This window comes from Chelonia mydas, chromosome 10, assembly GCF_015237465.2.
Source record: "Chelonia mydas isolate rCheMyd1 chromosome 10, rCheMyd1.pri.v2, whole genome shotgun sequence".
Lineage (NCBI taxonomy): Eukaryota > Metazoa > Chordata > Testudines > Cheloniidae > Chelonia > Chelonia mydas.
This window is the reverse complement of record NC_051250.2, coordinates 65,088,731-65,115,964: the sequence shown is the minus strand read 5'-3', so window position 1 is coordinate 65,115,964 and position 27,234 is coordinate 65,088,731. Positions and strand designations below refer to the sequence as shown.

The 27,234-nt window shown below is 39.9% G+C and overlaps 1 protein-coding gene across 7 annotated transcripts in view; it reads right to left on the bottom strand.

The window, feature by feature from the left end:
- Positions 1-338: 338 nt before the first annotated feature.
- The window catches only part of GABPB1 (GA binding protein transcription factor subunit beta 1), a 38,456-nt gene continuing 11,560 nt past the window's right edge, over positions 339-27,234 (bottom strand). For all 7 annotated transcript variants that reach the window (XM_007066821.4, XM_037910966.1, XM_043523980.1 and 4 more), the window contains exons 2-9: positions 27,036-27,143; positions 26,053-26,220; positions 25,312-25,506; positions 24,209-24,320; positions 23,729-23,842; positions 18,215-18,400; positions 16,564-16,679; positions 339-2,110 (exon numbers count right to left, since the gene is read on the bottom strand). In XM_007066821.4, coding sequence (XP_007066883.1) covers positions 1,958-2,110; positions 16,564-16,679; positions 18,215-18,400; positions 23,729-23,842; positions 24,209-24,320; positions 25,312-25,506; positions 26,053-26,220; positions 27,036-27,143 — 1,152 coding nt within the window. In that variant the 3' untranslated portion in view covers positions 339-1,957. The remainder of the gene's footprint in view (positions 2,111-16,563; positions 16,680-18,214; positions 18,401-23,728; positions 23,843-24,208; positions 24,321-25,311; positions 25,507-26,052; positions 26,221-27,035; positions 27,144-27,234) is intronic.

The window sequence follows — 27,234 nt, the reverse complement described above, 5'->3', positions numbered from 1 at the left end:
AGTGAAATTTAAGAAACTATTATTCACACTAGCCACTAAAAACTTAAAGGTTTTCCAAAGAGCAGCTAAATTACCTTATATATATTCTTCTTAAGCCCTTCTGCTATATTAAAACTTTTGCAGAATACTGGTTAGAGCTTTTTTCTCTCATGATAAATGAACGATAAATTTACATTTTGCCAATTCAATTCTCTCCTCACTCTTCCTGCCACCCCAAAGGATATTCTTAACACCTAATGTGTAACAGTGTTTTCATATTGTTCAGAACCATGATAAAAATTCAGATCTTTTAATGTACATATAAAACAATTTAAATGTATTTGATTCTACACCATGAATATGTGGAAAAGATATTTAATTGTAAAATAGAAAAAGTAGGCCAGAGTACAGTTTTAAGGGCAATGCCTTTGAATACAGTATAGGTAAACTAGACTTTGTTTAAGTTTATATAAACAATATCATAAAAGCAGTGAAACATGGAAAGACAAAGCAAAGCACGAAAAAAGACAAGTTATGTTTTACAAAAAAGGAATCCGCACAATAGTTCAAAGTTGAATGTAACACGGCATCGAACAGTCTTAAGGCAGCATGACCTAAGGACGGGACTAGGAGCCAGGAACTCCTGAGTTCTATTCCCGTGTCTGCCACTGACTTATGTGGCCCTGGGCAAATCACCTAACCTCTCTGTGTCACGCTTATACCAATTGTAAAATGGGGACAATAATGTCCATACCATAGGGGACATAGTGAGGATTAATTCTTTACTGATTATACAACACTTGAAGATGTAAAGCACTATATAAATGCTAAATATTCATACAGATCACTGCACAGACACATTTATCACAGTGAAGCACAATGATGGTAGGTAACAAGAGCACCAAAACAATATCAAACTTTCAGATCCAGCTGCATAATTTAAATGCAAAAAGTCTGTTTATAAAATGTGTCCTTGAGATAATCTGAAGATTATTGGTGAAACAATTTAAGAATATTTAAAAGGAATTGCTATGTGGGTTCCTGTGGAGACAGTCTTTCATACTTCTGTACTTTAAAAATGTTTGCACATGAAAGTTATAAGACACACAGAAAAGTGAAGTTTCAATGCCCCCCACTGTCAACATTTTCAAATAATGTCTGTATTACGTAAATTAAGGTTTTTTTTATTTTTACAAATTACATTCTTCCAAGAAATATACCATTCACAATAAAACTGGCAGCTAGCTTACTTCAAATGACATTTAGGCTAAACATTTTTTCTCATAATTTTCCTCATCTTTGCTGAAAAATATCTATGCAAGATGTGTGTAGAAATTATAAAAACATGCAGCATATGTACAAACTGAAAAGTTTAAAAAATATTAGCTTCATATACATGTAAATCTACTTGGATATATCGGAAATTAAATATAAAATTTTCACTTTCTAAAACAAGGGTTTTCAGAAAATCTAAGACAACTACTTAAAGTTGTACAAAGATGTCCATCAGGAAATGTCTTATTCAAAAAGAGGTCTAAGTTGTTCCCAGTAGGAATAACTATTAATTCATTTTTTTCACATAATTCAGTTTCAAACTGTCAATCTTAATCTGCAACATCACCCTTAAAACTGTTCTGTTTTTCAGAAATTAGATTTATACTAAAATCCAAAATTTCACAAAAACATTGGCTTCTTGTGTTTCTGGATCCCTTCAAAAAGATTTATCAACTCACTTTGGAACTGTAAAAAAAACAACTATTTACAGTATTTCATTTTAAATACTTTTCACAATTTCTAAATTCAGCTTTTATGTTACAAGAAATTCATCAGAGCTCATGGCTTAAGTCCAGTTATTAACCTGTAGCATCTTTGCTATTGTGTAATCCCATTTCTGTACCTACAGAGTGTACAGTTCAAGATTGTACTGCAGTTTTCTTGACTGAAAGTAACAGACTTTACAATATGTCCATTTCAATATTTAAACAGCTTCTTTATTAGTCTGGAGACGGGTCATTGCCTCTAATTTCTGCCGATAGGCTTCTGCTTCTTGCTCTTTCTTTAGAAGCTGCTGTCGATACTTTTGTGCTTCTCGATTTGCCTCATCCAGCTGTTTCTGTAGAGTTTCTCTCTCCTATTAAAAACAAAACAGCAATGTTTTGTCTAATGCATGTTAAGTGCAAGATAAAACGGCAGTTTTTGGACAGCCAAGGCACAAGGCATCATACACAGAATCAGAAGCTAGGAGGTCCAGTCCTGCAGTTTACTCAGGCAAAACTCTCACTTAAATACTTTTGTGTAAATAAACAATGAAAGATTGGGCCAGACAATTGCTCACAAGATTTAAAGTGCAAATATACCAAAAAATACTCTCTCTTTAAGAGTATGCTCTTATGACATTTGCTCAGGGGAAAAAAGCAATCTTTGGAAAATATGTTGAATATTCAGGCACAGTTGTCTGACTCAGTTTCCAGAATCGGAATTAAAAAAAAAAGTTCAAACTTCTTAAAAAAAAAAATCAATACACAGTTCATATCCAAGCAGGTTTCCCCACTATGAGTGTCTATATAATTAGAAACGGACGCAACAGCATCGAAATAGAACTTCCAGGGACCAATTCTTCTATATCATGATAAAAGTAACTTCCGCCAAGGTTTTTATAAATAAAAAAAAATAAATAAAGAACAAACCAGGGTATTTCTCCTACAGAACCATAGAAGCAATTAGACTGGCAACCTATTCTTTCCCCCGATGAGGTGAAATAGAGGTTTTCCACCTTACAACACATACATCTCTAACTGGAGGGAGAAAAAGTTTGCTCATCAATGAAATTCTTAACTAAGGGTCCATCATGCATCTGCATCCATGCAGGCACAGGGGTTTGCCCACACAGATGCAGCTGTAGGACAGAGGCTAAGTTCCAGTTGCAGAATCTTTATTTCTAGCAACAATGCAGAAACCAGAAGGGACACAGCTTGACTTTCAGATCCACAGCTAATGGGAAAAAACTGTTTCACTTGTAAAGTGAGCAATCCGATTTAGAAATTAATGAGACACAACAAACATGGAAATTCACAAGATTACGTCGAGTCATATTTCAGACTACAATAGGTGATCAAATAAAATAGTGTGCTGGCTTTGTGTGTACACTGAACAATTAATGAACACTGCATTCCTTTGAGGTAACTGTTTTTCAGCCCATCAGAAGTACATTTTTAATCTACTAAATAATTTAAAAGGGACTCAGACACCTTAAATCTTGTTTGAATTTTTTTTTAACCTAGTATTGTTACAAGGAAGTTTTGCCTAGAATTAGCCCTTACGATTACCGTAACTAAAAGGAATTAGAGAAAAATATTTTTCTTCCCTCCCTCCCCGCCCACACGCCAGCTTGTGCATTTGACAGTGCTTACTATATACAGTTAGTTTGATCAGAATATAATAACATCAGCTAACAGTAGCTTGCTGCTACTCACTATAAATGACAACCAGGCTTTTATGGAAAATAAACTTGGGAGACAAAAGCAGAAGCATGCTGCTCAAATACTATTATAATACAACAAAACTCCATTACAATTACTTTGAGTGTGATCCGCTTCCCATTGATGACAAAATTCTTACTGACTTCAATGGGAGTAAAACCATGCTCTTTATTTCTATTCAGCCAATTGGATGGCGTAATTTTAACATTTTAACTAGTGGCTCTCTATGCTGTAAAGTGATGGCTGCTCACAATACAAGTATCTAACTTCTATATTCTCATTAATTCAGTCAGTCATTGACTATATAATCTAGAAGAATATTTTGGATTGTTTTATGTACTGTATGTACTGTACTTTTATGAATTAACAAGTGTTTGGCTAGATTTATTTTTTAAAATTTGTATAAAGTGAATTATAGTTGGCCATCCTACAAACCAATTGTCTGGCATACCGTGCATCTGCTATATTTAAATATGATGTCACAGAATGGTTTCAAGGCTAAGTGAGACACTTCATTTCAAAGCAGGAGACATTTCTCCTGTGTCCTAGGAAACACAGCTGAATATATTTCTATTGTACTCAGCTATTAACAACGTAGATGCTGCCATGCTGTTTGATGCAGAAGAGCCACCGTGACAAACTGCATCCCACTGAAAAATGACTGCCTTGGAAAATAGCTTTGTTTTGATCTTCACTCAAACAGAAGCCATCTTATTAAAATAAGTGCACCATACTATTATGGAGAAGCCAATTTCTGATTCAATCACTCTTCTCACTTTAATCACCAAGTAGTAGTTGTGGAAGTGAAACTCAGAAAATAAAGCTGCCAAGCTGTCCCTCAGGAAAATGTTGGTCTATCAAATAAGACAATGGCATCATCACCATACTCCCTCACACTTTCTCCTTCACTCTAGCAGCTCAAAACCGTATTACGATTTCAGACCTTACGCAGGTCTGAAATTCTTTTCTATAATACTTAAAAGACTTTTCTTTCTCAGCTCAGTACTCACCTGTTTGCATGATTAGTACCTAAAAATATTAAATAAATACAATACACATAGTACGCCTTCTGCTTCCTACTGTCCCCAATGCTAGAGCTACATTTAGCTGTCACATGTGGTGCTGAATATGTCAGAGTATAATGACAAAGGTAATTGATCAGTGCTAATGTTAGCATCTGTGTAGCAGAAACAATTGGTGAAGGAGAGATTTTATTAAGTTTCATAAAGGTTAGTCATCAAAATAGAGAAGAGAATAAACTACATATACTGTAGTTGCTTTATATGGGGCTTTACACAGTTTTGAACACTGAGCTGAAAGAGAAGCTAAAAATCAATAGGTTTCAGAGGTGTAGCTGTGTTAATCTGTATCAGCAAAAACAATGAGGAGTCCTTGTGGCACCAGAGACTAACAAATTTATCTGGGCATAAGCTTTCGTGGGCTATAACCCACTTCACCAGCATCAGATGAAGTGGGTTATAGCCCATGAAAGCTTATGCCCAAATAAATTTGTTATAGTCTCTAAGGTGCCACAAGGACTCCTCATTGCTAAAATCAATAGGTTTCTCTCAACTGGAGTATGCACGATTAAAATGAGTGCTCCATCTTAAAAGGTGATGATCTGGATCACTCACTTGACAAGATAATTTGACATCCAACTTCTAAGTTTATCCTCTTGGGAATCAGAACGCTGCCTTGTAAGACACCACGTGAATGGTTAAATAGTAAATCAACCCATCCAACAATTGGACTGGCCAATTATAATTGCCTTTTGCAAAATAAATATTTAAATTCACGTCACAGGACATGTAAAGTACAATTATACTCTAAAAAATGTATAAAGTGAAGTTAGCACTGTGGGGTACAAGTTTGTGCCTCAGGTACATCCAAGATCAAATTTTTTCAGTTTATTAGTGAAAAGATGACTTTTCTAACTGCCACAGCTGCAAACTCAACCTGAAGTCTGAAAATCAAATGTGTATTTTCTGGCTTGTAATTATCACCAGTAAAAAGAGATTCTACAACTGGAACTTAGTGAACTGATGATGCAAGATGAGAACTGAATTCACCTCTCTCCCACAGGTATATTTTTCTGCAGTGGAAATAGGGGAAGTATAAGCTTATTTAGGGGCTAAATTCTGCTCTTAGTTATACTGCTATAGATATGGATTAACTAAAGCAAGCACACTTGACTCTAAATAAAAGGAGCAAATCTACTGAGTAAGAAATTGTCTTTTTAAAAGGTCTCCACATAAAATGTGGTTATGTAGCTAATGGAGGGGAATGAGACACAAAATGCAGATACACCAATCTCTAAAGTAAATGAAAGATCTGATGGCGTGTACTATTTTAAATGCTTAAATTAAAAAACTAGGTCAGTAATAAAGGAATAATATGAAAAAAATAATACAAAAGTAGAGTTAAACTTTTTGTTTTATGGCAAATTAGTCTTCTGGTACAAAGGTATGTCAAAACTGTGATATTCAGCAATTTGATGGGGAAAACAAACAAAATCTTCCTTTTATTTGGAAAGGGATTTTTTGCACAATAAATATCCACACACGGCTTAGAATTACATGTCTGAGAAATGCAAGATTATTTTACAAAAAGGAGTTAGATCTGGGTTCAGAAATAGGTAATTTTATTTTATTCAGAGCTTTCTACTCTTTAAATTAAAAGAAATTCTTTTAAGTGCTGATAAGAATTTTAAATATTTTACTGATAACTACTGTACATATACAAACCTTGAAAACATAAGATACATACCAAGCTTCCTCTAATATGAAATAATTCACATAAATGAAAATTCCTTGCTTTTAACTCAATCAGTTTTTTCTAATATTATCTGAGCCTAAAGTCAAGTCTGCTTATTAGAGAACACAATTTACTTACAACTTGGATTACCTCCAAAATTGAAAAATACATGAACAATGACACAGAAATTCCAAGTGAATAATGTTCCAGACTGGCCAATCCATAAAATCACCAACAGGGAAGACAGAATTTCCCTGTTTTCAGGGAACGGACACCTTCCAATCTGCAGCTACTCCTGGGAAGCAGCAAGAAGAAGAAAACAGAAAGGGAGGGTACTGGAAAAGATAAATACTATATACACATGAAAAATATTTAAAGAATATAAACAAACAGAGCAGACAGGCTGAAGAAACCTATGGCATAAGAATGAAGCAAGCCCTAAAGGAAGATTTTCACAGATGTCTTCATCAGCAGATCTTTTCTTCCCTGCCATGAAGGTGCTAGAGATCTTGTAGAATGCACATGGATTCTTGATAGATGAGACTTAAACTTTTGTAGGATTTATTATGGCAATCTTGACTCCTCTGCAAATAGATGCTTTAAAACCTCTCCTGGTGCAGCCCTAAATCAAAAAGACAGCATCAGGCTTCTGCCATGGCTATACAGTACTTAAAGAGAGAGAAGAATCACTTCTTTGAAAAGAATGGATTTCTTGATTAAGAGAAAATAGAGAATATATCTTGGATGTGAATTCCACTAGTCTTATTTTGGAAGAAACAAACAGAGAAAAAAAATTATCTACCTTTCGTAACTGTTGTTCTTCCAGAAGTGTTGCTCATGTCCATTCCATTCTAGGCTTGCGTGCGCACCCATGTGCACAGTCATCGGAGATTTTTGCCTTAGTGGTATTGGTATGGTGTGCTGTGGCGTCCCCTTGAGTGCCGCGCTCATGTGCTGGTATATTATATTATAGGAGCCGCTGACCCTATTCCCTCTCAGATCCTTCTTGCGGAACAGAGGGATAGAAGGGCGGGTAATGGAATGGACACGAGCAATACATCTCGAAGAACAACCGTTACGAAAGGTAGATAACCATTTTTTCTTCTTCGAGTGCCTCTTCATGTTGATTCCATTCTAGGTGATTCACAGGCAGTATCCTCAGGAAGTGGGCTTAGAGTTCACAGTCTAGCTGCTTGCAGTACTGCTTTACTGAAGCCAGCACCGTCCCAGGTCTGCTGGCTAAGTGCATAACGGGATGTGAACATGTGGACAGATGTCCTGGATAGGCACTTGGACTAAGAAAGCTGCCGAAGAGGCTTGAATGGGCATTTACAATCGCTAGATGTGGCACCTTTGCCTGATTGTAGCCGCAACGAATGTGGACAGTGATCCAAGAAGAAATTCTTTGAGCAGACACTGGATGACCTTTCATCCTGTTGGCCATCACCACGAACAATTGTGTCGACTTGCGGAATGGCTTGGTCCTTTAATATAGAAGGGTAGTACCTTCCGGACATCTAGGGAATGCAACCTACGCTCCTCCTCCGACTTATGTGGCTTTGGAAAAAAAAGACAGATAAGTAAACGTCCTGGCCCATGTGAAACTGCGAGACCACCTTGGGCAGGAAAGCCAAGTCTGGCTGCAGCTGGACCTTGTCTTTGTAAAAGACTGTATAGGGCTGTTCCAAGGTGAGCACCCTAATCTCAGAGACTGGCGGGCAGATGTTATTGCAACCAAGAATGCGACCTTCCAAGAAAGAAGAAGGAAACAGAAGGAAGCCTGAGGCTCGAAGGGGGCCCCGCAAGCTGCAACAGCACAAGATTCAGGTCCCATGGAGGAACGGGGTCCCTGATGTGTGGGTAGAGGCGCTTGAGGCCCTTGAAGAACCTGGCAGTAATGTCCTGGGCGAAAACCAACCTACCCTCAAGTGGCAGATGGAAGGCCAAGATAGCGGCCAAGTGGACCTTGACAGATGAAAGGGACAGGCCTTGGAGCCTGAGATGCAGAAGGTAGTCCAGTGTTAACTGCAACAAGGCCTGCTCTGGCCGAATGCCTTTATCCGAGGTCCATCAAGCAAACCGCTTCCATTTGGCTAGGTAGATCGCTCTGGTGGAGGGCCTTCTGCTGCCCAACAGGACCTACTGGACAGTGGCCGAGCACTCCTGATCCTCTGCATTTAATCATGCAGCAGCCAAGCTGTCAGGTGCAGTGCCGCCAGGTTCGGATGCAGAAGACTGCAGTGGTTTTGGGACAGCAGCTCCGGCCTGAGCAGTAGCTGTAACGGAGCAGCCGCCAAGAGATACAGAAGCATGCTGAACCAGTGCTGGCACGGCCAACCTGGTGCTATGAAGATCACCTTCACCCTGACCTGCTTGATCTTCATGAGGACCCTGTGAATTAACGGCACTGGGGGGAAGGCGTACTACAGAGCCCCCAACCATGGGAGTAGAAAAGCATCCAACAGGGAGCCTCTGTTGATCCCGGGAATTGAGCAGAAAACATGGCATTTCCTGTTCTGCCTGGACGCGAACAGGTTCACCTGGGGAGTCCCCCACCTCTGGAAGATGATGGTGACCACTTCCAGATGGAAGAATGACTCATGGTGAGACGAAAAGGTCCTGCTAAGACGTTCCTGGCCCGGGGGAGGTGTGCGGCTACACGATGGATGTCATGTGGTACGCAGAAGTCCCAGAGCCTGAGGGCTTCTTGAAAAAGGGCAGACGATCTGGCTCCGCCTTGCTTGTTGATACAGAACATAGCTGCTGTATTGTCTGTCAGGACCTGGACCACTGGGCTTTCTATGTGAGGTAGGAAGGCTTAGCAGGCCAGGTGAACCACTCTGAGCTCCCTGACACTGATGTGTAAGGAGCGATCATGACTTGACCAACGACCTTGCGGGCTGAGATAGCTCAAATGGGCTCCCCACCCAAGGTCTGAGGCATCAGAGATGAGGGTCATCAATGGGGATGGAGCCGCGAAGGGAACTCCCTCCAACACCAATGCAGAATTCTTCCACCAGATAAGTGGTGACAGTACCTGGTCCGGGACCCTGATCACACAATCCATGCTGTCTGTTGGGGACATAGACCAATGTTAGCCATGCCTGCAGGGGCCTGAAGCAGAGCCGCATGTGCCGGACCACGTAAGTGCAGGCCGCCATGTGCCGCAACAATCGCAGGCACGTGTGAGCAGTGCCGAGAAGGTGGGCTTGCATGCACGAGATGAGGTCCACCATGGCTTGGAACCGAGCCTCAAGGAGGAAGGCTCTTGCCTCAGTAGAGTCGAGGACCGCTCCAATGAACTTTATGGATGGGATGCACTTGAATTAAGGTCAACTTTTTCTCTTTTCTTAATAGCCCCAGGTCACGACAAGTGGAGCAAACCAGATCGAGATGCTGCCACACCTGATTCTGGGACTGGTCCTTTATTAGCCAGTCGTCGAGGTACTGGTAAATTTGAACACCTCTGTGCCTCAGGTAAGCAGTCACTGGCGCTATGCACTTTGTGAATACTCTTGGGGCTGACGAGAGACCGAATGGCAGCGCCGTGAATTGGAAATGGCGCTGGCCCAGCACAAAACCGAGGAAGCTTCTGTGCCCTGGGAAAATGGAAATATGGAAATACACATCCTTCAAGTCAAGGGCAGTATACCAGTCTCCCGGATCTAGGGAGGGGATGAGGGAGGCTAGGGAGACCATAAAAAACTCCAACTTCTTGAGAGACTTGTTGAGGAAACGCAGGTCCAAAATGGATCTGAGGCCCCATTTTGCTTTCAGGATTAGGAAGCAGCAGAAGTAGAACCCATTTCCTTTCATGTCCCGAGGGACTTCCTCCACCGCTCTCAGGTGCAGGAGGTTCTCGACCTCTTGGATGAGAAGTTGCTCATGAAAAGGGTCTCTGAAGACGAATGGGGAAGGAAGAGTCGGTCACAAACTGCAAGGTGTAACCTGAAGTTATTACGTAGAGCACCCAACGGTCCAAGATCAGCCAAGATGAGGCCAACCAGAAGGGGCTAAGACAGTTGAGGAAAGAGTGGGAGGGTGGATCCTGGAAAGTGACTGGGGCACCGTCCTCGAGCGCACCCTCAAAATGTCTGCTTCTGGCCTCCTTAGTTCCTGGAAGGACCAGACTGAGCAGACGAACAGGAAGACAACAGGTGTCTCCACTTAGACCTCTTGTCTCTATTCTTTCTCCTGTAGGTGCTCAGCCGGGTAGTTCCCCAGGACCTAGACTGGGGAGGTGGAGGATGGAACGGCTTCCTGGCCTACTGAGGAGTACGAAGGCCCAAAGAGAAGAGGGTGTCACAGGAGTTTTTAAGGCCATGGAGTCTTGAGTCCATGAGCTCGGAGAAGAGCCCCGCCCCCTCAAATGGGAGGTCCTGAATCATGGCCTGCATCTCCTGGGATAACCCAGAGACCAGGAGCTGTGCCTCATGGCCACCACAGAGGCAACCACCCTGGCCTCAGAGTCCGTAGTGTCCCAGGCCATCTGGAGGGCCCCTCTGGACACCGCTGTGCCTTCATCCACTAAAGCAGTGAACTCCTGGCCTCAGTCCTGAAGGAGGGCCTACTTGAATTCGCCAAGGGAGTCCCACAGATTAAAATTGTACCTGCCAACAGGGCTTGGTGGTTAGACACCTGAAATTGCAGGCTGGCCATCAAATAAACTTTTCTGCCAAACAAATCCAGTCTCTTGGTGTCTTTGTTTTTTGGCATGCCACTGACTTGACCCTGCCTGTCCCTTTCATTAACAGTGGACATGACCAGTGACGCTGCTAGACAGTATGTGTACAAATATTCAAACCCTTTTGCATGTATACTTCTTTTCTGCCTTCTTAGAAATAGGCAGAACGGAAGAGGGGGTCTGCCACAGCGATTTGGCAATCTTAAGGACCCCTAGGTAGACGGGCAGCGCGACCCGGGCCAGGGTGGAGGAGGATATATCATTAAAGAGGTTGTCGGACTCCTCTGTGGACTCCTCAATTTTTAAGTTCTAATTGATAGTCACCCTTTTAAGGAGGGCTTGGTGCTCCTTGATGTCATCGGGGGGACTGCCCATTTGGGAGGGACCCGCCACCGCTTCATCAGACATGACGACGATCATAGCATTGCTGGGGAAGGGACGGATTCCCCTTCCTTCTCCGGGGACGGCTCCGTAGGTGTTGCACCCTGCTGCGCTGCCCCTGCGTCGGATTCGGTGCTGTGCTCCAATTATGGTGGCTTGTCTGAGGCAGACAGGGAAGCCTGGTGGGAATACGGAACTGGCATTATCGGCACGCCCGACAGGTTCCAGTATGGAGTGGGCTACTGTCACTGCTGCAGATGCCGCACTGGTCTTGCGGGTCGTCGGCAAATCACCCCCTCGGGCTGAACTCCCAGTCCAACCCACTGCCCTTCCGGCGACCAGAGCGGAGCTGTCGAGGCCTGAGTCTGCTGACTGACCCTGGTTGGCGACCGGTGATACGAGAGAGAGATGTATGCCTGCTCAACGAGCGGTACTAGGGAAGTTGAGACCAGTGCCGTGAAAGGGAGAGAACCCGCCCTGGCAGGGACTGACATCTGGGAGACCGTCTAGGCAAAGGTGACCTGAGCCACGTTGATCTTTGGCGGGAAGCTTGCCGATACCAGGGATATGGGACCAGTGCTTTGACTCGTGTCCATGCCTCGTAGGCTTGACCTTAGGTGTTGGGGTCTTAGCCGAGTCTGGCACCTAGCGCAGCGTCTACAGCGCTGGTCGACCTGCTTGTTCTTTAGCTGCTGGGGCTGCTTCGGGCAACGAGGGCCCTAGGAGAAGCCAAAACCCCCTGATGCTCCCAGGAGTCGGATCCCTGGCCAGGCTAGGGGTCTGACCTCAGCAGTACCCCCATGAAGCCTCGGGGCGGGCACATGGCCTAACATAGGTCCTTTGCCTGAAGCCCCTTTACTTCTGGTGCCAGGGGGCTCTCCTTCTTTTGCTGTTTCTTAGGTACCGGTGAGGCAGAATAGTGCTGGCCGAAGCATGGTGCCAACGATGCGCTCCGCACAGGTGCCAAGGTGCTCGGCGTGAGGTCCAAGCAGGAGGGTTCCAACACAGGACGAAGCACAGCCTCCATCAAGAGGGCACTCAAGTGGCTATCCCACTCCTTCTGGGTTCTAGGGCAAAAGTTTTTACAGATTCTTGACCTTTCTACGGGACTCCCCCAAGCACTTCAAACAGCTGTCATGGGGATCACTAATAGGCATCGGCCTGTTGCATGATGAGCATGGTTTGAAGCCGGGAAAACGGGGCATGCCCCACTCTGGGGCAAAGTCCCAGCCGGGACTAACTACCAAACTAACCTAACACTTAACGGCTAACTAAGTACCTACAAACCATATACAAAGAAGATAAACAATGGGCTATAAAGAACTGCTAATGCTCTTGCAATGCTAGACGAAGCACTCTGACCATCACAGGCAGTGAGAAGGAACTGAGAGGGCGTAGGGTCGGCGACTCCTGATATATCGGTGAATGAGCGCAACACTCAAGGGAGGACCACAGCTGACCCTACAGATACTGCTAAGGCAAAAATTTCTGATAACTATGCATGTGGGCACGCAAACACCTAGAACGGAATCAACATGAGCAAGTACTCAAAGAATAGCTCCTTGCAGGAAAGGACTCAGACCATCTCACACTTCTAACAGGAAAATAACTTTGATTGCTACGAAATATAAACAAGATTCCCTCATGGGTTTAAAAAGAGCTCTGGTGTGAGCACAGAGGTTCAAAAGTAAAGTACCAACAAGTCATCAGATAATTTCCTATACATGCTCTTACAGAGCTGACAGCTCTGTGGAAGTAGGAGACATGAGGATGTACAGCAAGGGTATAGCAACTGTTGATCAGGTCTAGGGCTCCAATGGCTGACATTTGAACTTGCAAACAACTGTAGCTAAGTAAGAACTCAAGGATGCTTTGAGTGGCTGGAATTTCTAAAACTTGCACCAAGTACAGTGGCTAAAGGACTGTAGCTTCAACCTTTTGGCTGTTAACTTTAACCTCGACAGGTTCAGATGAAGAACTAGATACAGCTGATCCCTGAAGAATGAGAGGGGCTATGGGCTGAAGATGGATTTTTGAAGCACACTGCAGAATCAAGACCTTCAGATTCAGAAGAGAGCACTTAGAATAATCTTTGCTATAAACCTCTTGCTATATTCCTGGCCATCTTGCCATAAGCCGGGGGGGGGGCGGGGGGGGGGGGGCTTGCCATACCTACATCCAGGCCCCCAGTTAGCTGAATGACAGGGCACTCACCTCCAAACATGTGGGTCACAATGCTTGGTACAACAGAGAAAGAATTGTTGATCTCTAATCCCAACAAACAAGCCCACCTGATAAAGAACCCAGTTTTAGAATACACAGCATCAACAGATTTAATAGTCATATCCTTGGCTGAATGGTTGTTCTGCGTGAGCCATTCTCTCTGCATATTCTACTTCCCTTAAGCGTAGATGGCTGAAGTGAACAGGAGAGCCTTTTCTAATTTAGATAGACTACTGAGGGACTTGCTCCTGAGTGAGGAACTCGCTCCTGAGTGAGGAACTCATATCACCACCCTGTATGCTGCATATATGCAATTGAAGCACAGTGGTTACATTCTTTCTGAGACAGAACACAGAGAAAGGGGGGGGGGAAGAAGAATCTCACCAGAAAAAACAGAGATAAACTGCATAAAGCTGTCTACCACAGAAGGACTGGGGACTGAAAGGAACAACATCAGTGCTAGGAATCGCTACAGAAGATATGGATGATAGTGGTTTTGAGTAGGCAGATAGTTTATCTCAGGGAAACTGTGAGAATGAAGTGGGGTTTTTTACTGTACAATATTCTACACAAGTATTCATCTGAAGTCTGGCTGTATTTTAAAGAGATACTTCAATTTAAAAGAAAAAAAAGTGAGTTAGAGGTAGTTTCACTAACTACAAATGCCCCTGAACCCCCACTGCCAATTTTTATGTTTTTACAGAGAGAATTTTGTTCAGTTATAGTTATATCAGGTGTTATTATGGGCAGCACAGATAGTGCTGTGTATAATTAGAAATAATGGAAAATGTCAGGTAATATTTAACAGTTGATAAGAAAGAAGAAATGTGATCCTTTAAGATGAACTTACGACTAAATTCAATTAAAAAGACTTATGAAATGATAATTCCATTTGCTTGGTGTTTCTAATATGTGTGTTACACTTTTCCTAAGCTACTCTGGGAAAAGTGAAGTCAAACTCAATGGTGAATATGAATCATCATAAATTAATATATTAAGTTATGGATGGAAGTCAATATTTAACTCAAGCAGTCAAAAAATAAATGTTTGTGTAAGGTAAATTTTGCCACTTACTAAGTACGTTAAAAATGTTTGTGACTTCTGCAATTTTTGACATGCTTCACAAAACTGCAATTAAGTGAGTTATATTCCTAGCAATTCAAACTTTGTTTAATACACTCTTATGAGAGCTTAGAAGTCAAACTGAAAAAATTAACCGAAGTCCTCATCCTGCAACCACTAAACAAGAAAGTGTCTCACTGAAGTCAAAGGGAGTTTGGTTTACATAAAGATTTCAGAAATAAAGCCCATAGTACATAGATGTGCTAAGAACTTAAAATGGTGAAGAAAGCTGTTATTAGCCTTAAATAATGTTACCCCCTTTTATTTAAAAATCTATCAAACAACCGAAGGCAATGATAAAAACGTTTGCAACATTCAATTCAAGAAGAGATTAAAGTTTTGCTCTTCAGATATTAGGTTATTTTCTTTTCTTGTTTCAAGCATTTATCAGCTTTTGCTCTCAAGCTACGACAACAGCATGAAAGGGACCCTAACCAATAAACTTCCCAATCCTACCATAAAATGGATGCAATCAAACCCCTGTGGTCCTGTCCCCCAAAGTCAGAGCTGTGTGCAGGTGCAGAGATCTGCCTGTACACCTCTTATTTCATAATCAAGGCCTAAATTTATCTTGATGTTTAAATTTTTTGAAAACATAAGTGAAACACTTAAGAAAATCTATTAAGTATTTTTTAGTAACAGTTAAAAAGGCTTGTTTAAAATATATAACGTAAGCTAACAGTGACACTTAAAAAAAGTATTTATATTACCATGCTGATCTACTATATTTAGAAATGAATTGATTCATTTCTTAATCAATCTGTTTTTTGTCTCTGACTTATTAATATGTTAAGTTATTGAGATCAAGGAACCATAATTTTCTTTACTAAGAAAAATTCAGGCAGATTTTTAAAAGAGTGTGAACAGAAGTTTTGTTTTTATTATAAATCATACATTTAAAAAGTGCAGCAAGAAAATCTCAACTGTATTGATAGTCTGTAATGATCACACAACTAAAGGCAGAATGTACTTCATGTAATATATTATGGAGAGAAAAAGTCATTGAGGAAATATGCTAATTATAGCTATTAGTCATGCATGAGGTATCCTTCCACACACTGTACAATAATGAGGCACAAAACAGTATTCAATATAACAAAACTAGGAGAAATACATTTGTGAAACAAAATACTGTAAGGTTCACAGAAACAAAATAATTTGGCATTTACAGTCTAATCAGGGTAGGTAGCAGTTTTCATAGACTTTCAATCAAAATAAGTAGCAGGGATAGAGCAAGGAGTAAAGAGGTTGCCAATGCACAATTGTGGATTGCAGAAAAATGTTTTGGTTTTAAATAAATTTATATATAAAAAAGAATAGATCTCACTTTTATTTTAAGTTAGGACTTTTGCACCAAAATTTCAGTATACCAGATGGCGCAATTAGATGCTTTATTCATATTTCTGCACACACAGTAAAAAAAAAAAAAAAAGGTAAAAATTTGAAACATTTTTGTAACAGCAAGATAGAATCTTATTGTTTTGTGCTTTCGTTCATTAAATATCTTACCTAGATGTCATTAATGGTAAAATCATGATATATTTTCAGTAATCAAGGCAAACGTGTTTTTTTAAGAGAGATGAAAGGACATTATTCTCATTCGTTGTTTATGAAAAGTCATATTAGATGATGATATATCAGTATCTAGTTTTAGGAATTTACCGGTGACATTAAAAGAAAAAAAAATTAACCAAGTACAAAAATAAGCGAAATCTATATGCACAAATGGGCAACCTGAGGACTGAACATATCTATGCTATCTACTTCCTATAGCAATTTTGTAAAACACAAATTCTGATATAAACTAACAAAGGATATGGGAATACAAACAGGTTATCTTCATTCCGTGGCTGCATAGAAATTGAGCTATAAAACAAGAAACAACAAAACATTCAGTTTTGAAAATTCTGGTTAAAACACATCAGGTAATAGACTCCTTACTTCTATTTCTGCAGACTCCACACGATTTTCAACAATCTCAATGCACTGCCTCTTGATCGGTGGTTCTTCACTGATCACAGTTTCTTCAGCAATGTCTGTTGCTGGTACTGTTAATACTTCAGTAAAAACATTTATATAGATAAATATGAATACAGGGCCAGTATTTACATTATATAAAACTAATATGTAAAATACTTTCAAGAGTAAATGGAAAAGCCAGCTTTTCCGAAAGAAAAACCACAGCTCAATGAAATACTCATTAAGTTCAAAATGTTATACTTTTACTGCATATTCTATTAGAGATTTCAAAATTCTTTTTTAAATGTAGGTTCGCAACACAGCAGGGGTGATGAGTAGGTATCATCAACCCCATAGTATTCATGGGTTAACAAGGCACATACATTAAGTGACCAGTCACAAGATCACAGAATATCTGTTTGACAGGGCTGGGAATAGAAACTAGATCTCCCTACTCATAATTCTGTGCTTCAGCTACAAGACTATCTCCTTTTAAATAATTTGTGAAAAGTAAGATGGCTTATATTTTTGAGGTCAATCATTTAGGCAATTTGAAAAAAAAATCTAGCAGTTCCCAAACCCTGAGAAAATTATGGTCATATTTATAGTACATTGTATACATACTTCCTAAATATTCATTTGGTTGGCTATATGGCAAATGTAAGTGCTCTTCTAAGGGTCAGTTCAATTCAATTAGTGACAGTATAGATTCATGTTTCGTGACAAATGGCTGTATCTGCCCACAGACTGTGGACTAAATCCTGGACCACAACGCATGGCTTTAAGTCAAGCTCTGCTCTGGGGATCCCAGAGGGTGATCTGATGATGGAAATGATTCCTTTCGTGGTTTCCCATCAGGAGTAGCTGTTACAGGAAGTATTTACACAAAACTCCAAAACCATTATTGCAGTGTCAGGGTAGCAATAGCTCCCACAGTAAATGTACTCTTGCTCCAGTTGGGTACAAGGTGTATTCATGAATCCACCAGCTCTGCCCCATCTCCTCTCCCAGACAGCACTCAAAAAGTCCTGTGCATCCTGGAGTCCAGAGAGGATCCTCATAGAGCAGATCCCCATGGTATGCAAACGCTGCTCCTGGCACTGGGTCCTCAAATTTTACATCCCACTTTTCTCCCTGAGTTCCTCTGAAGAAGGGTCCTAACTACTGAAAGACTGTTTTACTGTTGGTGTTCTATATTTTCTATTTTTGATACTGAGTTTATAACAACCCAGGTTCAGAGAGAGAAGTCAGACGATCATCACCTTTCCCTTCAACATCTTATCTCTCCTCCTTACACCTTAGAAATTTTTCCTCCTCCCCCACACGTCTTAATATATTTGCATACTCAAATCTCACTGGTTAAATTAATTTCTTAAATTTTATTTTTTTCCCTATAGTCCATTTCTGACCCATTTTAGTGGACTTGCACAGCTACAGAAAAATGCAATTCAAATGGCATCTTACTCAGCAGCAGCAGATCTAGAGAAATAATTCACTGCATACAGCAAATGTCGATTCTATCTGCTGTGCACATAAACAGATCATGTAAAAAGTCCCACATTTTCCTGAACTATCAAGATTTTAAACTAAAATTATTCCTGAATTTCTCATTGAGCATCTTGTTTCCGCTCACCTTGCTGTCCATCTGGCATGGTCACAATGATTGGCTGACCTATTCCACTGGTTGGAATTGAATGGAGATTACTAAGCTGAATGCCATCTGTAACTATAGTAATAACTTGTTGACCTCCAGAACTGACAACTTGCTGAATTGCACCATCCACAGATTCTGCAGTCACTACTTCTTCTGTTGCCACAACTGTTGATAAAGTGTAAAGAAGGTCAGGATATTTATAATTTACAAATTGGGATGCAGAATTTAGTAACTATTAGAAGCCTTTTACATGCCACTTCAAATTCAATGTTTCTTCTACAGCTATAAATCTAATGCATTATTCACATACTAACTATGCTTATATGATCTAATCCAAAATTCACTGAAGTCAATGGCAATCTTTCATCAGTGCAAGAAATGTGACATTTCAAAAATATACGTACTGGTACAAATTCTGCCCTGACTGCAATCAATGGGATTGAACAGGGCAGAATTCAGCCCAAAAGAATATAATCTGATTTAGTTAGCATTTTTCATAATTTTGGGATATTTTAAGTACCGAGTTAGGTATTAGTATTGCAGCAAGAGTGAGATAATTTTTTTGAAGAGCCCAATAGCTGTTGTGTTGTCTGCACACAGCTACGTCCATTAGAAACTCTGAGATGATTAGTAATGAAACAAATGTTTTGTTCAGAGTCTGCTGAAAAGTGCTCTGAGGTCTTTAAAGGGTCAATTTGAATTTTTTTAATTCACTAATTCTTTAAAAAAAATTGATAGCACACACTATGTACAGTGCACTCTAACATTCAAAACAGAAAATTTCTAGAGTTTTTCTGCTTTCCTTTTGACGTTTAGGAAAGCCATCTGGGTGGGTCCAAGAGCAGTACTACTGCTACTATTACTGGCAAACACCCCTCGCAGAGCCTGCGTAACAGCATGCACACACAAATCAATGAACTATATGTAGGGCCCTACCAAATTCATGGTCCATTTTGGTCAATTTCACAGTCACAGGATTTAAAAAAATCATAAATTTCATGATTTCAGCTATTTACATCTGAAATGTCAGTGTTGTAATTGTAGGAGTCCTGACCCAGGAAGGAGTTGTGGGAGAGTTGCAAGGTTATTGTGGGGGGGGTTGTGGTACTGCTACCCTTAGTTCTGCACTGCTGGTGGTGGCGGCACTGCCTTCGGAGCTGGGCAGCTGGAGAGCGGCACTTGCTGCCCAGGAGCCCAGCTCTGAAGGCAGAGCCACTGCCAGCAGCAGCACAGAAGGGTGGCACAGTATAGTATTGCCACCCATATGTCTGCACTGCTGCCTGCGGAGCTGGGCCCTCAGTCAGCAGCCACCACTCTCCAGCCGCCCAGCTCCGAAGGCAGCAGCACAGAAGGGTGGCATGCTATAGTATCGCCACCCTTACTTCTGCACTGCTGCGGGGGGGAGGGGAGGGGCGCTGCCTTGAGAGCTGGGCACCCAGCCAACAGCTGCCACTCTCTGGCTGCCCAGCTCTGAAGCCAGTGCAGAAGTAAGGGTGATAATACTGTGACCCCCCTGCAACTCCCTTTTGGGTCAGGACAGCCAATTTGAGAAACACCGTCTCCCCTGTGAAATCTGCACAGTATAGGGTAAAAGCACACAAAAGACCAGATTTTACGGTCTGTGATGCCTTTTTCATGGCCGTGAATTTGGCAGGGCCCTAACTAAATGTTGTCAAATTCCTGTCACATGTATAAAGTAAAGAAACTGGAAAAAAAATATTTTGTTCTTTAATATTTTCAGTTATAGTAATCTCAGGGTGACTTGTAACAAAAGTTTTGGATAGAAATGTGGGTCTAGATCCTCATGTGGTATAAATTCACATAGGTCCAATGAAGTCAGCTGAGAATCTGGCCCATGACCCACAAGTTATGATATCTTCTTCCTAGGCAGTAATAGGTAAAAAGACCTCTGTAGGATCTTAAAGTTGTATTGTATGTGTGTTCCACACACAGAAAGCCAAACCATACCTAAATGGTCTTGGTAGAGGATATCAAGCAGGGCTAAGTAAACAGTATTGGGTAATCTTGTCTGTTTTCCACAGAAATAAAAACTTGGGAGTCAAATAAAATATTTACTTTCGGAAAGTAATAAGAAGAAAGTGAACTTTAAAAAGGTAAATTAAACATTGTATAACACTTTTGCAAGATCAAAAATAATAAAAACAAACCTTTGTATTTAAAACTCATGATTCCAGAATATATATATCGCAATGACCCACTCAAATTCTTCTATATTACATTTATGAATCAAGCTAAAAACCAGCAAAGATATTATTCAGAGCATTGATAAACTATGTGTTATCCATCTCAGGTTGTTTTAATTTGCCCTTTAAATTACAGACCCCGTCACAGTATCCCTTATTTTTGAAAATGTCAGGAGGAAAAACCCTATCCAAAAAATCAAAAAAATACTAAGGCACAAAAAGCAATGTAAGCACTAGACAATCATGAACATTTTCAAGCACATTAAACCTATGTTTATGTTCATCCTATGTTACGTTAAAAGCAGAGGCTTTGATTTAAGCAGTAGACACTAGAAGGCTTTCTATCAGAATAAAATTTAAAACTATAGCCTATGTCATCTCAGAAATGTCAGAGATCAGATAGATACAACTAAGAAGCTTTCATCTTTGCAATTAATGACAGCACAATTTAAAATGACTGTGCCATTCAAATAATGATTGCAATCATTGCCTTCTGAAGCCTTCTCCATAGAGATCCCTATCCTAAGGAATTACAAAGTAAAAACGCTCTTCAGGAAGTGTTTATGCAAGAAAGCAAAGTAGTATTAACTATATTAAACAATGAGGATATGCAAGGAAATAATTTAAAATAAACCAAGTTTATTTCAAAGAAATTTATAACTTTAAAAATAAAAAAAGTCTACCATAGTCTTACTGCTCAATAATAGCCAAAAATGATGACTCTACTGCCACAGCCCAACTCTAAAGGTTTGCTAAATTCTTTTACATATAATTATGACACTCTTGCTAATTTTACTAAGGACACAAAAAGTGTAGCCTTTTGCTTGAATATACTGGTGTTGATACACAGGTAATTACTTACTTATTTTTCCTGCTATACTTTTTAAAAGCCATTGGAGACTTCAGGTTGGTTTATTTATAAAGCTTATTTTTTTCCAGGGCTTTGCACCTTTAATAGATTTCTGGCATTTGGCTTGGGTTCTACTGCATCATAGGAAAGGTGGGCCTATGAGAGTTCTCAGCCAGTTATCAAAGAACATCTACCACTGAATCCTAAATACACTGCTAATCTTGTAGATCTTCTCCAGCATTTCAACTCTGAAGTATTCTAAGAACGTACTCTGATTTATTTGAAAGAGAAAGATTACCCAGCTCAAATCTCTCTCCTTAGTTACTTCTTTCAAAATGTCAAACTACCAACTTTTGCTGGATGGGGTTGGGTTGCCTGATGGACCCATTAGGTGAATAATTTTTATATATCTGCTGCCATCTTCACAAGGTCTAATAATCATAGTCTTTGAAGCCACTTCTGTGCCACCAGATTCACGACTGCCCTCTCTTTCTTGACTTTCTGCATCATAAATGGACAGAAGTGGCAATGTGGGGAAGGCAGCAGATTCTCTGGGTAAGACTGGGAAAGCATGTTCATGGCAATAGGGTTGGCAATTTCCTGGGCAAAATCTAGTTGAGGACAGGGTGCTGGTACATACCAGCTTAAACTTGGTTTAAACCACGACACTGGGAAAAATAACTACATCAGTGTCCAGCAAGTTCTCCAAGCATAGAACAAATCTTTTCAAACTTCAGATACATGCATTCAAAACTGAGGAACAGAGTCAGTCTACTCACTACATCAAAACTGGTCTTCTGCTACAGAATGCTGCACAGCCAAATGAATCTGGATTGGTAGTCTGCAACTCTGCATACCTCTGATTGCTTAATGCTTCAAGCCTACAACTCTGCATTATTGTCATTTTCATATAATCAAATGTTTTCGACTATAATACTGAAATATGAGTCATGACACATATAACTTACTCGAGAAAATACCAAACCAAAAATGTATAGACATTCCAATGTTCAGTATTATCATTACAAGTATTACATCTACTGCAGTTTTTTTTGTACAACCCTAAATTAATCTATGAATCTACTGCCTCATGTAGCCACAATTTGAATATGTAACTAAAACTAAGGGTAATGTGGTGTGCATTAATGAAACAGTTTTTAAAACACAAAATGCCTTAAACTGGGATGAAGTAGTTTTTCCCGGGGTGCTAAAAACTATGACTTTACCTGGTAAAAACCGCCTCTGGAAAATATCAGGCCATCCCAAGCTTTGTTAAGAGTTCCCAAAAAAAGGGATGTAGCCAGCGCCTTCTCGTTTAAAATTTTTTTTTAAAAGGGAACAAAAGATGTAGGCTGTTGTACGTTCAGAGTAATTGGGGCTAATGGCACTTTATGCTATCTTGGCAGCCAACTGATTCTCTGTCGTCCCACAGCCTTGCAGAGTGAGACATGCTATAGATGGCTGCAGATGCTAGCTGAAGATGCACGTTGCTCCTTTTCAGTGCAGCAGCAATGTGTGCCCAGAAGAGTGTTCCCCAGTCCTATCCCCACTGGCAGGATTCCTAGAATAGTGAATACATTTTCCAGCATCCTTGGTCACACTAGTAGTGCTATCCAGGCAGGATTTAGCTCTACATTCATGTGTTACATTTGTAGGCAGTGTTTTGGGAGAGGACCCACATGTCATTTTATGGGCTGCACTCAAGTTGGTTAACCATTTAATCCAATATATTTAAAATTATTCAGTGGTCTTCACACGAGGAGTATGTTTTGTTTGAATACTGTATTTTATGGCAATCTTTTCCTAGTTTTAAAAAATATGAACTTAAACAAAATGCAACGAGGAGTCCAGTGGCACCTTAAAGACTAACAGATTTATTTGGGCATAAGCTTTTGTGGGTAGAAAACCCACTTCTTCAGACCATGCATTTGAAGAAGTCGGGTTTTTTTACCCATGAAAGCTTATGTCCAAATAAATCTGGCAGTCTTTAAGGTGCCACTGGACTCCTCGTTGTTTTCGTGGACACAGACTAACACGGCTACCCCGTGATACTTTAAACAAAATGTTTAGTGTTCAGATATTACAAGTTTTTCTTCCAACTAGTAATACAGCAGGTCAGAAACCAGTTTTTGATCTGACTATATAGGCTCTTGAATGTCACATTTCATGAAAATAAGTGCTGCCTCCAAGCAATTCAGAAATACCAACAGTAAATAAAAAAAGTCTTACTCTGAAATAGTTATGACTTATATGTGGTAAGTATTTTACACGATGTGATCCTCATACATTGCTGGTTTGAGCAAAATGGGTATTAATTTATTTTCAGTATTTTTAAATGAATTTCAATCCATTTTCAGACAAACTGTACTGCCGAAAGCTTTATCTCCACATTCTTTGTGTTCGTTTACTCAGTGCAAATAAATTACTTTGCTTTCTAACCTGGTGTTTCTGAAGAGTTAGACAATGGAGCGGACGCTTCTGCTAAAGCGGCTAATGTAGCTAATACTGATGTTGATGAATTTCCGAATTGTACAGCAGATACTCCCGTCTCATCTAGTAGGAGAAAAAATAAAGTCAGTTCACAAACTTGTATTAGAATGTTACACAAGTCCCTATCTTTTAGAGTGAAGAAATATATTGGTCTTGTTATAAACCAAAAGTGCTGTTCTGAAGACAAGTTTGTTAGGCTAATTCAGTTTCTGAGGAGTTACCTCAATTTACATTATTATTCTAAGTACTTGGATATTAATAATATGTAAAAGACAACGAAGAGGAATAAGGCACCTGCTGCAATCTTACCATCACTGTTCTTAATAGTCTGCATAAAATGGCAAATCAGCTAAGTATAAAATCCCAATAGCTATCCTAAACGCATGTAAATAGCTGTTGCATTTGATATATTTGCAGAAGATACCAGACCTGTTAGGTTCACCACGCCTCCAGGTCCAATGATAAACTGTGGTGTGGCTGCATGTATTGTCACAGTGTCAGGACTCTCTGGATTTGTATTGATTTGGTTCTGCATTGCAATCTAGGAGTCAAAGGACAACAATACTATTCAGTCTGCAAATAAACATTAAAAACAAACATATTATACTTCTATAAAAACATTTTTTTAAAATGACAGCTTCCTCCACAGGAGAAGGTAAATAAAACTAGATAAAAATGTAAATCTACAGTCAACCCCTAAGTAATAATCTAGGAGCAATTTCAGGTAGATTAGAAAGAGCAAGGACAGATGAGTACTCACCAAATTATGTAAATTGTGGCCAAGAGGCTGCAACTTTAGACTTTATCTTATTAGCTTCATAAAGGCAACATAATCTGACTGAAGTAAAACAGGAGACTGCCACCAACACCTGTTTCCCTAGCATTTCAATACTGAATACTCAATACACACACTTATTCTCGGCCAAACAGGCCCATTTAACCATGAAGTTTATATAAACTGCATAATCTCAGCGTCTGAAAAGGTCTGAAGCTACCATGCAAGCCACTGTACCGGTAAACCAAAAAGCCTGGCAGTGTGAAACTGGGCATTCCAATGGATTCAATCCTCACTAGTACAGAAAGTTGGGCTGGTGCCTCATCAACAAAAAAAGGGCATCTCCTCCCTCCCCCATTCCACCAACTAATTTAGCCCCCACACAGAAAACTAATCTAGCCCCCACACGGAAAACTAATCTAACACTGAAGCCAGGACATATTGCCAGAGATGCCCGTAGCTTAGAGTTTAGTTGCCATCCCTCATCTGCAAACTAGCCCAGCTATTCTGTAAGTCAGAATGAGCAAGTTAAAAAGACTAAAGGCCTTCACTTCTTGGATTGACAGGGGCTAGAAGCATTCTTCAGCCAATTTTTACTCAAATAGAGTGTATTAGTATCATCTCACTTCTATGCTATGGACTGGAGAGGAGAAAATCTATGTTCACCACCATGCAACCTCCCACAGCTACTAAATTAACAATTTAGCTGATCAGCATCTTTCTTAAGTTTCATCTACATCATAAATCAAAAAGTTACCTGTAATATTTCTGCTACATCTTCATTCCCATTGTCTATTGCAATATCTAATGCAGTTTTGCAGAATTTACTTTGTGTGTGGACGTCTGCTCCATATTTTATTAAGAGCTCCACCACCTCCTGGTGATTGTGTTCTGTAGCCCAGTGAAGAGCAGTCATCTTTAGCATGTCCTTTGCATTAACATCAGCACCATGCTGCAAACAAAAACATTACATAAATCAAATAAGCACAGGATGTTTGAACTGCAAAATGCTGCAAATGGAACAATGTCCAAGATGATGAAAGTACTCTCTTTCACTTGCTTGCTGCAAGGAACTTTGTGCTGTCTTACAATTACTATTTCATTAAAAGTACTTTACAGTAATTATCACACACATTAACACAAAGGATTAAATAATTCCTAGGACCACATGTGTAGGTTTTAGAAGATTTTTATTTATATAGTACTGCATTATGAAGAAGTCTTATTTTTGGATGCCAATAAACAATTTGCCTGAAAGCACACTGATTGTTACAAATATTTAAAAATAAAATACAAAACTGAATGGGAAAAAGAATGTACGACGTGTACCTTCAGTACAGACGTTAAATTTTTAAAAAGCCCTTAAAATTATTTAAAAAGTCATTTTCAGCCAATTGAGGGATTAAAAAAAGTTACACCTATGCAGATTTATGATTAATTAGTCTTCTAGATTCAGGTTCAGTTTCAAATGGCAGATAACACAAAAAGAAGTTTCTACCTTAAGTAAGACTTCTACTATGTTTGCATGGCCTTCAGATGCTGCCATATGTAATGGAGTTCTGTCCACTTTGGTTCTTGCATCCCGACTTACACCAGCTCGAAGTAACACTTCTGTTGTTGAATAGTGTCCGTACTGTGCTGCTAGATGAAGTGGTGATGTTCCCAACTGTAATGTGGTACAAAAGTGGACTATTAACAAAAACCAAAAAAAAAAAAAAACCCAGCATGAAGTACTCACTTCCAACCCTCTCGTTTTGTCTCTTATCCTGGAGGTACAGAACCCAGGCATCAGTCAACCACTTCTAACTCTGTTTGTCTTAATAATCCTATCTTTTCCCTTTCTAATATCATGGAAAGAAGGAGCAGCAAGTTGAAGGAAAGAAATATAAAAAGAAAAATTTCCAAGTTAAGATTTTCTGCCAACAAGATCCCATCATCCAGAGAAGAGAGCACTGTCTATGGCTTGCGTCTTCAAAGTCACATACACATTCGAACTCTACCAACTTCCACCTTTGGTGTTTGTCATTGACCCTACTTCTGCTGATCATCAGCAATTAGAATAAAGCTATTAATTGGGCCCTCTTCCTAAACTAACACATGGTCATGTAATCAGGATAAGCTTTCTTTCTGAATGAAGGATGTACACATTTTATTATATTTTCCAAAGTTCACCCGGATTGCCTTTAAAAGATTAACTCATTCAGAGTTCACGATCATCAATTACTTTTAAGTGCCCAAAATAGTCCTGGGTATGTAATTCCTAGGTCAACAATACAATTAACTAGCCAGTTTCAATTTGCAATACCATAGTCCAATGTCCAACCTCAGATTCAATACGGGAATATATATATAAACCTCAATGTAGGTTTATATGATTGTACAGATTTCCGATCGTTTAATTACACTATTTTCCAGGGAAGATATCATAGAGAAAACAAAAATAATGTAAAAACATTTCAAAGAAATGAAATTTTTTATTACCCAGTCTGTGGTAAAAGGTGCTCCATTTGCCATCAAAATGCGAACTTCATCATCTTGACCTGCTCGTGCAGCTTCTAAAAGCTTCTTTCCCAAATCTACCAAGGACATCTTGTGAAATAATGTAGGAGGAAAATGTTGAAAAGTTTAACATTAAATGGACACTACTTCTTAAGTGTACAAATGCTACCAGAGTTTTTAA